General features: G+C 34.1%; 1 protein-coding gene across 1 annotated transcript; it reads right to left on the reverse strand.

Moving 5' to 3' along the window:
• Positions 1 to 756: 756 nt before the first annotated feature.
• Positions 757 to 10,195, reverse strand: LOC128190793 (adipolin-like). Its single transcript, XM_052862989.1, has 8 exons — positions 9,557 to 10,195; positions 4,436 to 4,564; positions 4,129 to 4,240; positions 3,820 to 3,860; positions 3,339 to 3,503; positions 3,047 to 3,246; positions 2,045 to 2,123; positions 757 to 1,181 (listed from the first exon to the last, which is right to left on the reverse strand). The coding sequence occupies exons 1-8, from the start codon at positions 9,692 to 9,694 to the stop codon at positions 1,083 to 1,085; spliced, it is 963 nt and encodes a 320-aa protein (XP_052718949.1). The 5' UTR covers positions 9,695 to 10,195; the 3' UTR covers positions 757 to 1,082.
• Positions 10,196 to 13,845: the final 3,650 nt, after the last annotated feature.

Below are 13,845 nucleotides of genomic sequence, written 5' to 3' on the forward strand. Positions count from 1 at the left end.
CGAGCAAGCAATCAGAGCTCAGCAATATGCATTGTAAATTTTAATTTGTGACAATTTAAACTGAATTTAACAGCTTATTAAAGGATGAGACATGGTCCTTTATAGTTTTATAGAGATGACTGTACATTTATAAGTTAATCATACAACAGTTTACTGCTCAAAGAGGAGCGGGAAATCGTAAAGTTCAATAAATTCTATAAAAACTCTATTTTGCTATTTATAGAAAAATTAATCACCAATAGTAGGTGCCGTGGTTCAGCTAAAGCAGAATCTCCGATTGATAAAAAAGCCAATATTAACACTTAATTGCACCAAAAGGATAGTTTTCCAATAAACGATTACAATTAACTACATTTCAACGAGAAATCTGTTTGATATTTTCCCATACAATAATTCAATTCTAGCCGTGATCCTTTTTTTTAGCTCTCCCTTTCCTACCAACTGTTTCAAGCAATGTCCCGGAACTTCCGGTACACCGGAAAAAAAATTAATGACACGTTTACTTATCAATGATCTGTTTGACGATACAATGTCTTATGAAGCTAGTAATTCTATTTAGAATACTTCCGTCCCAATAATGTATGCACTGAAAAATCATTTTTTTCTTGACTATTGGGACTAAATGCATAAGAATTATTTCCCTTTGCGTTACAGTGATCACATTCTGGGATATTCATATTTTGCTACAGTGTAGCTGGGATCAAGGTTCGTACTGTAATATTACATTAACGTCATTGTTTAAAAATCAGGACACCATTTACGTGGTTCGTTTTATTATTTTTTAAATAAACAAAAACTGATAACAAATGAATTACAATAAGAGTAAAATTGAGATTTAAAATATCATAATGAGCAAAAAACATATATTCATGAAATAAAACAATATCTATACAATAAATTAAAAGAGAAGAAGAACAACGCCGAATTATCAACAATCTCAGTCCGGAACTTTCATTTCCCGGAATAAGTCAACAGACTTCTTGGAAACGTCTACAACCCAACGCGAACCCGTCACGTGATGTGGCGTTACGTCATTAGAGGCGTGACTGAAACTAGCGAGATGCGCAACAACACTGCGCAGCTCACGTGCCCATCATGATTCCCGTAAACTCCGAATTTTTAAGCACAACAATGTCCATTTTTGATGAGTTGTCTATGTACACTGAAACGTACTGTGATTGCTAGAAAAGAAAAGTAAATAAATTATATATTATTGATCAAAATCTATGAAACGGTTCTTTACAAGTCAACTTTATGTACGTGTGAGTTTGTTTTGATACAATAAATACACGTTTCACACATTGGCCTTTATGGTTTGATTTCAATACATTTCACTTTATTTTTAATACAAAAGAATTGTGGTTAAGTTCAAAAAGTATAACATCGACCCCTCCATACAATGTTAACAATATTTAGAATTTATTTTTGAAATGCTAACTCTGGCACGAGCGCACTTGATACAAATGAAAAAAAAAACCCAATTTAACGGAATTTGTATTTAATTTTTCCATACATGCAAAAAGGACCATTAAGAATGCTGTCTCTCATAACTCTATAGGTAGTTTTTAAACAGTTCAGTTTTTAATTATCATATTGAGAACTGTTTCCACAAAAGAGATTATGGGAGTACAGGTTCTCTATACAATTAAATGACAGTAAAATTGTTCGACGAGTTAAGGTCTACATTATCGAGAGACATATGTATATTTCCATATTCCCTGAAACAGTTGCACTGAAATATTGTTCAATTGTAAGCTACATTTTGGTAAGCAATTTCTCCTTCTACATTTGTCATCAAACAGTAAACTGCGTCCATTTTAGAGTAGTTTTGTTTGCTTATTCCGTGATACATTAAAATTGAAAGATGTGCAGATACATGCAACCGTAGCTGAAATAACAACAACTGTGCTTCTAGTGTTTGTTTGTTGATAATTGCATCCTTCAAATCCAACGGTATTGAATACTGTGATACATTGGTATTATTAAATAAGTATAAGTATATGAATAGGCTGTTTATTAAAATCTTTTTTTAACATGACTTTACCTCTAATTCCACAAATCCAGAAAAACTGACGGTGAATGTTTTACTATTGCTTTCTACACCAATGACATGGCTCAAGGATCTGCAACAAAACCAATCAAGATCAAATGACATCTAGAATTCTATTCTTTACAATAGGATACCGTGCGTAGTGATTTAATCACTGAATGCACTTTAAACAGGTTTAAGAAGAACAATGGCAGTGCAAAAATGCAACACGCATGAATTAAATTAAATCAAATTTAAACTGTCTCAAAACGTTGTTCATTATCCAGTGAATTGAAAACAATTGAATGAATATACCGTTTACATATACTACGTAGTAAGATTTACATATTTGTATAGGCCAATGGCTTATAAAGATTCGATATTCATGAAAGTAATAATTTTGCACCCATTGCACCTTTCATCCCATGAGTTGTAATTTTCCCCGTCAAATAATTGGAGGAAAAAATAGAAGAGGGCATGGTATTTACCATCATAATTATAGGTTTTGTTGCCGCTACCACAGGCGTAAATATCGCTGACAAAGGAGCTATCTGGGACCTATTTACTTTCCTTTTTAATTTTGGAGTGTTGATTGTAAGGTCAGTGATTAAGTAAACTTAATGATGGCAACAATTACGGGGTTGTTTGCCCTCCTATTGTACCAAAGGTTTACGTCCCTCGCCAGAAGTTCTGGCGGGGGCTGTGTGTGCTTTGGCCAAACCTTATATTGACATTCACATGGGTTCACAACACGAAATGTTGCTTCCTTCAAGGGACTGTGCCACGGCTCTGAGAATCTCAGATTTTGTTTGTGCGTAGAATGACTAACTTGTAGGATGCAATTTTTGTTTTTCAAGAGCAATTTATAAAACCACAGAGTAACAACAAACACGTTAGTCATATTTAAACCTAGATCAGAAACGAGGCTCAAAAGAATCATAAAGAGGCTGATACTAAAACCGAAATATTAGTCTTAACGACGCAAAAAGATTTACTTGCACATGCATCAAAACTTACACATATTTATTACATAACGAATTTATGCAAATCTGGGATTTTATGGAGTCTTTCTTCTTGAGTTTGAATCTCCGGCCTTTCCGCTTCAAGCGAATATGTAGATTGGCAGAGAACTGGTATATCCCTGTTTTGGGAGCCGTAAAACGACCATTTCGGATGTTAAAAGCGTTCCCTCTCTGGAATGATCCGGCGGCGAAGGGCTGGAAAATAAAAACAAAACCTGAATAAACAGCACGAATTGATCCGAGAAAAATGCATGTCGACAGTAAATTATTCGACAATTAAAGCTCACTTGATGAAAAGAATGGAGTTCTATGAATGTTTTGCTATCCACAAGGACATTCTTTTTTAAACGAAGATGAAATCCAGATGTTATCCTCGGTAGGGCCATGACGTCAGCGGCAAAGAAGGGTACTTCCGCTCCGCTACTGTTCATGGCCGAAGCGCACATCCCACACTGAAACGAGCAAAGCAAAATCCAGTTTTAATTCAAATTGTTTAGAATATGGTCTTGTATCAAAATCAGACCTGTCAATTGTAATCAAACACATCTGAGATGAAGTTTGTCTTAATTACTTTCTTCCCCGATCGAAGCAGAGAAAGATTCGCATTAAGTAATTTTTTCACTAGTTTGGATGAAAACTCCCATTCCTGTTATCAATTTATATAAATATGAGGCTGTTGGGAAATTATTGAGACATTTACTCTTATTCCGTAGGAAAAACATAAATTCTAGAAAAATCCCCGTATAAAGAGTTTAAACATGTACTTACTCTCTCAATGACCATTTTCTCTGCTTGTTTTTCTGCAGCCTCTGTTAAGGTAACAGTCAAAGTATATAAAAATGACATGGAACAAAACTTAAAAAAATACATTAGAATTCTAATGTTTTTTTTTTTCAACTGGCAACGCAACCATTTTATATATCAATTAATGGACGATATATCAATTTTAATACGATTGCATCATTATACGTAGGATTTATGAAACTCTCTTTCATCGTCTTTTCTGCTTTATAAACGAAATAGCATTCGTGTTAAAGAACCTGTTGAAAAAAAAAAACATTACACTATCCAACGAACCTTTCACGATATCCAAAAACTCGGTCATGAGCTCCTGTACCGTGACCTTTGCCCCTTTTGGACCTGGGGGTCCCGGTGGGCCTTGGGGTCCCGCTGGACCAGCTTTGCACCCCTAAAAATAGATAGGACGAGTCGACTTATGGCACATGAATAGTTGAAAATGTATATATCAATGTATAATTCATAACTAATTAGATAACTTATCAGATCCCTCTGATTGTTAAAATTCTGCATACATGGTCTGTTTTGCAACACAGAGAAACATAGAAAAGATAATGAGAAGGGGGACACAGCGAAGGAAACATACCAGTCTCTGAAGACGCTTGTTTTTTCGCCTTTTAGGGGTGGGTTTGGTGGGTCTTTTTGACCCCCTCCTTATGAACTGGAGCCAACTGTCTTTGCTGTCCACAGGACGCCTCCCCCCACTCCGGGGCTCCTACAAAGAGAAATGAGTGTGTCCTTGTCAAGGCAGGATGTTTTCAAAAGACATTGCATGCATGGTTCTCTCTAACTTCAATGTCTATGAAATCTTCTGCTTGAGCTTGTTGTTTCCGAAAAGGCAAATGTCTCGTAAGGTTGAAAATTTGAACCAATTGTTATGTAATAAAGTGTGATATTATTCAGAAATTCAATGTGATATTTGACGAACGTCACATTCTGTGTATTCATCACAGTATTTGAATTTTTGTCGTTTATGTTTGATAGGCATCGACAAAAAAAAAGCTATCGAGATTCTATCCTCTCTTTGCAGATATTTTTGTAAGGAAAAGTAAAGTAAAAACACTAATAACAACAAACAGCAAACTAGTTCTTGCGATTTGCATGATAAAAATTGCCAAAAATAATGATATTAAAAATTCCAACTTTTTTAAACATTGACTTAACATTTGATCGTCTTAAACAAATTCACTTAGCACTTGACCTGACCGGTTCAACAGACAACCTACGTATCTCTAATATTTCATTAGGAACATGATATTTATGAAAATTAATCAGATAAACACGATATGAAATGTATCAGAAGTCGATTTCTTTTTAATAATTGTATTTCGTGTCAGACACTCGATTTAATAAGTTTTATTTAAAAAACGTCAGTGTAGAAGTGGTTTCAGGAACAAGTAAGGTGAGAAGCACTTTCCTCTAAATAGGAGGCCCTGTTGCTCTGCTTCCACCCTTTAAGTGACTACTTAGAAAATTGATTATCATCTTATGTATAATTTTACAATCTTGTATTTTGACACTGTTCTAATCAAACAATTATGTGAGGATCTGTATTTTTTTCAAGGTTGGATTTTGCTGTAGACATATCCATGGTTGAATTTTCCTGTGTCTTTAGATAGTACGCTATTCCAAATGTTTGGAGTATTTAGGAGTGGGGGCTTTGCATTCATTCATTCATTTATCATTCATTCATTCACTCACTCATTTGTTTAGTTTTTAAATTAATTTATTTTATTATCATTTTCGCGTTTCATACTCTCTTCCATGCATTGTTTTATCAAGATATTTAATAATAAACTAATAAAAATAATGAAAACCCAGAGTAAGCTGTATGCTACAGGTTTCAATCAAGATCATTATTAAGTTTATAAGCCTAATTGTAATTGAATCCATTTGTATGGCTGATTTGAACTGTCTTCTTAACAAAGACTCAAAACTCGCCAAGAATTAAGAGCCCAGACACAGTGTCTAGAAAACAGAGGTGTACATATTGAAACGGTCAATGAAAATACAATTAGCCTTTGCCGTATGGTGGGTGGCAACATTACAAAAACACTTGAAAATGTTGTTATAGTCAGCTTTAAAGTTGTTGACAAATCAAACATCATTATTGTACGACAGTAAATGTTGTTTACATTTCAAATACTCTGATTGCGCAACAATGAATCCCTTCTATTTAAAAGAGTTTTTCCCAGAAAAGCCAAACTTATGACATTCACATACTTTTTTTTAAAAGGGAAAAAATAAAGAATTAACGTACACACGAGTTCCGATCAATTGATTAGATTTTCAAAATTGAATATGAGGTCTGCTTTATTTGAAATTGATTGTCCTTTATTAACTGTTGTTTGCAAAAATGTTAATAAAAGATAATCTAAATTGAAATTACCAATTATTCCGAAGCGTAATTAAAATTTTCAAGCGTTTGTGCATTGTGAAAAGTGACAAAAATATTTAACTAAATGACTAATATACATAATATCATGTGTAAATGACCTTTTAATCGTTTCAAAAGTAGGAATCGCGATCAGCGTTAGCTTTTTCCAACCTTTTGTGCCATATCTATATCAAAATATATCAATAATGTTATTAAAAACTTCGAAAAATCACACATGAAGTGCCTAGTTCCGTTCTTATTTAAAACCGGAAGATGGTCTAGAACGATAAGCAGTGATACAAGTCGTTCAAAAGTGTGATTTTCGGCACCAGAGTACGTGCCGGGGCGGAGTCTCGAGGCGTCAACTTGCAGAAGTGCCATGACTAGGTATATTTCATACAGTGTGTTGTGACGATCTAATGATAGCAGGACATTCTATCCTAGGCGGTTCCTGGCCATTGTTCGTCTGCGACTCGCAGACGACCCAAACACCGTATTAAGCGTTCACAGACTTTGTTCAATCTGAGTAAATGTATTCAAGTCATTTGACCTCTGTGTATCTTGTATTTCTATCTATTGTCTAAATCACATTTCGCCATCTTAATTTACATGACTCGTATTCACAGAATATTGACACTAGATTAGTTTGCTACTAATGCCTTATATTTGAACATGTTTTTTTTTAAGAAAAAAGTCTTTATTTAACTTGGAACAATGCAGAATTGGTCGAGCTTCTTATTTCTTTTTTTATTGTGTTCAACACGTCGCCCACACTATAAGAAAAACAGTTCTTTAAAAATGATAAATAGAAAGTATATTTCTAGCTTGAACGATTATTGACATGCAAAACGAACTCAATCATTGTAGTTTAAATTCCTCGTGGTTTTAATCTACAATATCTCTCCTGATATGCATCTATCTGGAAGAAATATTAAACGGTCTTTAATTTCTCCATTATTTGATCTTGTAAAGGTCAGAGGTCAAGGTCAAATATTTCAAATATGGCGACTTTCACAAAAACAACAGCAATGTACTTTATCAACGAAATGTTGCAAATTGGGACATACAAACTGATAATGTTCCGAAGAAGTGAATTTTTTTTTGTTCGTAAATCACATAGGTGTGAGCATTTGACTTTTGGCATGATATAAAATTGATTCCACGCTGAACAGCAATAAAACAGATTTGGCGAAATAACTTGAATAACTTTATAAAGTGGATTAATCTGAAAGTTGAAAAAAGTCCTGTAAACAAGGTTTATTCGCTACCTGTTCCGAAAGAATTGTTAGTAATAATCTTAAAATTTGCAAAACTGACACGTCTAGGTTAGTTTTAGTTTTGAATCCAAAATCGATATGATATCTAAAAAAATATCTTCAAATTTAGAGGCCAGAAAACCTTTTAGAGTCCATATACAATCAATCAAAACTATGTCCTAAGTCCTGAAAAGAACTCTATATGGACCATGTAACAGAAATGTATCAGACAACACATGTTGTAGGGCGAGCCCCAATTTTACACCAGATGAATGGAATACTTTCACGGTCATTACATTCAGGGAACGTACAATGTACGTGCTGAAGTTTAAAAAAAAAAAAACAAAATAAATTTTTATCGAAACGCCATAAATTAATAGAAATCCTTTCGCTGACAGCTTTGATCAAAACTATTTTAAATGCGTCGTTTCGCCGGGGTATTTGGGTGCCAATGTTAGTGTTACCTATTTTGCATTAGCATTCTTCGTTTCTTTCGTACATTCTCTTTGAATTTTAAAACACAATTAATCTTGAAAGCGTTGTTTGAGGTATTTTACTCAATGGATTTTTGGGAGAGAGGCGACAACGTTCTCCCGTTATTATTGTAGGCACATAGAGAAAATAGAGATGAGACCCGGGGTTCTATGTTTTTAAGTGTTGGTGGGATTTCTATGTATAGAGAGAAAGTGGTGGGAGATCAATGGATGCCTGTTATTATCAATCTGTATCTCCCTCGGGAGGCTGGCGAATCAACGAACCGTGAAGTGTTCTCAATCTATCATAGATACTCGATCTGACAACCCACGGAAGAGGCAAGAGATACCGATTATGACTTCCGTGCATTTATTTACGCTGGGATGAAGAAATAGCGGATCCCAAGCTTAACCGATCGGGGAATTTGGAGATGTTTTGTGTTTTAATACGTTTTTATCTCTGCCAAGATTTATTTTTGGGGTCGGTCTTAACTACGAGTTAATTTTGTCGTCTGACAAATATACTTTTACATGCATCGCAGTGCCGAATTTTTATGATTTTTTTTTCGTGAAATATCATTTCCTTTAAGAGTTGTTATCGCAATTCTTTTGTCAAGCATTAACTCTGCAATTGTTTGTTAGAATTTATTGACGGAAATTTGGTCATTTATATAATATATAAGATAGTTAGTGTGTTTAATGGTATGTTCAATCTTGATGTTATCTGAATAACGCGAAAAGTTAAAAATCAGAGATGCCGTTGGCAGATAAGGTTGTTATTTCCATAATATCTTTGAAGTTTTTACTTAAACTTTTCCGAGACGGTGTTCAGAAATGAATAAAAATGTCACCTCGACCTCTTTATTGAAATATTTTTGAAAGAAATTCAAAATATATAATTATTTTTTCTACATTTGAATTTCCATAAGATCAAATTGGAAGAAAACGAAAATATTTTTTGCACCACAAAAAAGTCGTCAACGAAGATGAAATGGTTTATTAATGAAAACGTTTCTAGACAATTAAATTTCTCAAATGCAACCCCGTGAAAAAATTCAAAAGAATACCAAAAAAAAAAGCGTGTAGACAAAATGTCTGTGTTTCATCAATCACCGAAATACACCGTTGATCTCTTCTTTTAAAATCCTGACATTAAGATTTCGCCTTTTTTCTAAAGCTAAGGCTACTCAATTTGTTGCATATAAATTGGTACTTTCGTTGGCGCTATCCCCAGCACTACCCCGATCTTATTATTGAGCACCCGACTCGGATTCCTTTGTACTTGCTTGTAACAAGGCGTGTGCCTGACTTGTCATTGCCCAATAAAACAGGGGTACAAACCCAGCGTTTCTAGTCTCCGACACAGACAATTTCCCGCGACAAGCTGATATTTATCAAATCGGTGGCGTTTAGTTTCATTGCAAAGCGTGTAATTTCAGTAAGTTCTCCTTTCGCCCATTCATGGCATATACTAGTAGTATAGATAATAACAAACATCTTCATTGAAGCTTTTTCCACCTTAAAATATACAACTCGCCCTTTACAAGTTTTTCTTTTTATTTAAGGTATAGGTTTATGAATCAGAGAAACTAACGTCTTACCTCTTCGTTGGTCTCAAGGTTGGAAAATGTATCTGGATCGGTCATAAGGTCTTTAAAGGCAATTGTATCCTCTATGGTTAAAAGTTGCAAAAGAACGATGACCAGCACCATTATGCTAGCAAGTCGCAATACTTCCATAATAACAATGATAATAATTATTTAATTCACAGAGAAATCGTTCTTGTGGTCCCGAATTCAATCAAACACTTAACGATCCAATCCAGAAAGGTAGCACAAAAAATTAAACTCTGTCTTCAGGTACAATTGCAGGTATTCAAAATTTATAGCACGTAAAAATACATCACGGCTTATCGAATGGGAGAGACTTTATGAAGTGTTTACGCACACTTACACTTGGAATTGAAGCGAAATTCAATTAATGCTTTTTTATTATATCCATTGCAAGGAAGATTGAATTCTTGATATTTTTAAATTGTTGGAGTATATAATAAAACATTACTGCTAACAGACTTCAACGAGCGAAGTCGCTTGTCGCGTTGACGCAAAATACGATCGGACCGCGAGTATAATTTGAAAGAAAAAAAAAGCTTCTCGCTTTGATAAGCACTGCCTAAGAAAGCCAATCAGGTTTATAGTGGAATACAAGTGCTTTACGACAAATGCCTGGGTGTTTGCAAAGCGGCCTTAGCGGTTACTTACAGTACGGTGTATCCTTTTAAATAAACACTCCGGACCACGTGAAAATCAAATAAACGCGCTCAAACATCAATGGGGGGATTAGGCCGAGAGTTAACAGTTAAAACAGAGATGCAAAGACATAAGAACTTAGAACCACCACTATTATTTTCTTTTATCTCGATGCTTACCTTTGTATTGAAAAAATAAGGAAAGTCCTTTTCGCGCCTTTTAGAAATCTTAATGGGACCGTAATACCGGGATTTTGACAGGGTGTGTCATTTCTGAAATAACATGTTGAAATAATAAGATATGTTTTTGACAAATTAATCGCTTTCAAATTCCAGACTATACAGACGTGCATTTTTTTTTAAAGTCCAACAAAACAATATCACCTGAATTGAAGCACGTATACGAATATATGTACTTTTTATTTGGTAATTCACTTGACTTTGCAGTAAATACAGTAAAAAAAAAATATAGACCTGATTGTTTTTATTTTTAATTGAACCGATTACTAAAAAATGATGATTTAACAATGTAACAAAAGTACTATAAAGTAAGCTAACGATATTGAGCTTTCGTTTATATTAAATATTAGATAATTAACGCGGAAATCTGAAGAATTAAATTTTCCATTTTGTTCTGACTGGTAATTCAAAATGTCATAACTATAATCTTTGTGTATTTAGGTTTTTTTTTAAGTAAAGGACAAAGATATTTAAAAATAAAAAAGACCGAAAGTTTAACTTGTGTTAAAGTATAGACATATTTTCCCTCCTATTTCTGTTTCTAATGTCATTAATTTGAAAATATACTTACAGCGTATTCACCGTATTGTGTGTTCGGTGTATCAAATATCGTTGTTTTTTATTAGCTATACGTTGGAAGGACGGAGTGCATGGGATGCTTATAGTATACATGCATTGACTTCTGAATATTTACTTTTAAAAAGTTGATCCATATGTGGAAAAATTGGCCCTTATTCCTATGAAATGTACTAATACAAATTAACGATCTATTCATTTATAGTAACTTTTTATGGATAATCAAGAGATTTAGAAGGGTGTTAATGTAAGCAATTAAAAAATGCTTTCTTTGGATGTCCATACGGGCTATCGAAGTTGCGATTATTGCAGAAAAAAATGCACAAGCCAAGGGTTTACGATCCGCTCTGCTCTAGAACCCTTGGCTAGCGAAGATGGAGAATAAGCTGAGGTTAACTTTCCCATTTATTAGTTCACCTGAACCAAAGGTTCAAGTGAGGTTTCCTTATCACAATTTGTCCGTCACCCGTCTGTGAACTTTTTAATTCTGCTCTTGAATCCCTGGGCCAAAATTCAAACTTGTTACAAAACATTGGTATGTCAAGGGAATTCGAAATTGCTGAAATAAAGTATTAAGAGGAAGATAATCAGGAAACAGTGAAAATATGGTTTATGTCTGTAAAAATCTCCCGAAGAACCACTGCACCAGAAATACCAATATTTATACCAACGTTTGTATATGAAGTACAATTAGAAATTGTTATAACCGTGAACCCCAGACAAATACTGGGAATATTCAGTTAATGCAACTTAGATCTTGGATATGGTGTCAAACAAGTAGGCTCCTTTTTTAATATTGTTTTTATGTATTGTTAAATCTTGGAATTTAAGAATTTTTGTTAGTTTTACAATATGTTAGAAGAGTTTCATTTTCATGAATTTCGATATAAGAACTGGTTTTTCATGTGAGCAATGTGACCCACGGGCCTTTTGTTTTAAAAAAATCTTGCAATTGCTGTGCACTGTTTACTGGAAAATTTTTGATAGTCCCCTTTTCTCTAGATTGTATCGTAAAATCAAAAGGAAAAGTAAAATGATTGTTTTAAAAAGCCCTTATTTCACTGTTACGGGGTTGGGGATTGGGGTCGGGTGGAGGGTTGAAATTCTTCGCTTACCAGACAAACCTACATGTATTCACTCCTTATACCCCCTCGTTTTTGTCTTGCAAAAAAGGGCGACATACACAGCATGCAAAAGTTTTAAAATGTTGGACAAAATACATGACAACGACTTATTACATACAACATGATTGGAATCAAAGACTTGTTATGGATAACTTGGATTCAAAGGTATTCATTACTGTAATGGTACTTAGATAAATACCACCGATGAATTTATTATGAAGTTCTTGTACATGTATGGGGGATTTGCAACAGCTAGATGAACTAGACAACGTTGTTTTTTTGAAGCCTATGAGTAACCCTTACAATTAATATAAGGGTGTGATTATTCTTTAAAAAAAAGGGGGTGGGGGTCCATACACTAGCTTATTTATTTGACTTTAGAAGGTGAATTGCAAGATTGCACTGCTACTCTAAATATTTGTTCATGAAAAGAGGAAAGATGTGATCGAAATCTCGTCAAAATGAACAATCATGTAAATCCCTAAATTTTATTCATGGACGCTTATAAATGAGACAGACTCAATTAATATACTAGTAGTTAAATTCATCTCGAACATGTATATCATTACCTTAATTAAGAGTAATTGCACTCAGGCGTGCTTCAAGTAAATAACGATTCATGTCACAATTTGTTGAGCTTTTAACCTACGGGAGTTGCTACAAAGAAACAGACATACATTTTTTCCATTGGAAGGTTTACAAATAGCTGCTATTAATTGGTGTGGGTTTTTTTTTTACTTGAATTGTATGGAATTTTTCATTTTTGTGTGTGTTTGTGTGTGGGTATGTACACGTAATTGAGGATATGGGCAATGAGGCTTTTTAATTTATTGGGTGCATGTTAAACAGATATATATATAAATCATGAGAGCTGAATCATCCGACGGAAGCAACACGTTAAAAAAAAAAGTTTAAAAAAATGCATGAAATCTTCCGAAAGTTAATTTTTCTTATAAATTATTTTTAGTTCTCACACGAATTATATTCAAAAAAGTAAACCTACATTTGGAACTGATCTACATGTTAACTATACTTTACCATGGTTTTATTTTAAAAGATCGATGTATTTCTTTGTGCAGATTTCTGTAAATCCACAGGCACACGAATTATTACAACCACCTGGTGATTACATCATCTGGTGCTTGAGGACACCTCCCTTTCCATCACCCAACCCAAGTATAGTGTCACGTTGTAGATTTAGAATTGACTGAGTGGGTGCAGGGACGTACATACGTCCGTGGTGGGTATACATACAAAACAACATGACAATAGACCCCAGGGACTTTACTCTTTTCTGTCATTAAATTATCCTCTTGTAACATATTTCTGATCTAATTTGCACTTTCATTACGAAAATTGCCTAAAACAAATTTTCAAAAGCCATACCAAACAATATATATTATTGTATCATATGTTTAGATGCCAGGGTATGGTTTATTAAATTATCTAAACACGTTTTTGATAAAAAAAAAAAAAAAACCCAACAAAACAATGTTTCACACTGAAGGTACAAATTACATCAGAAATATGTGATAAGAAAGGTAATTTAATGAAAAAGGAGTAAAGTCCTGGGAGCTATACATGGGGGTGGGGGATGGAAGGGGGGGGGGTCGGTCCTGTCCTCCTGAATTAAAGCACCTTTGCTATATATCCCCTCTTCACTTTTCTGCTGCGTATAACGCTAGACTGACTTTTGCAAATG

The sequence above is a fragment of the Crassostrea angulata genome, chromosome 6, assembly GCF_025612915.1.
Source record: "Crassostrea angulata isolate pt1a10 chromosome 6, ASM2561291v2, whole genome shotgun sequence".
Classification (NCBI taxonomy): domain Eukaryota; kingdom Metazoa; phylum Mollusca; class Bivalvia; order Ostreida; family Ostreidae; genus Magallana; species Magallana angulata.

Bases quoted from the DNA above. Each gene is read 5' to 3' on its own strand.
- LOC128190793 (XM_052862989.1), bottom strand. From the start codon at position 9,694: ATGGAAGTATTGCGACTTGCTAGCATAATGGTGCTGGTCATCGTTCTT. The intron at 4,565-9,556 runs GTAAGACGTTAG...TTCTCTTTGTAG, and splicing joins ACCTTGAGACCAACGAAGAG to GAGCCCCGGAGTGGGGGGAG. The intron at 2,124-3,046 runs GTAAGTTTTGAT...GTTTTGTTGCAG, and splicing joins TCGTTATGTAATAAATATGT to ATCCTTGAGCCATGTCATTG.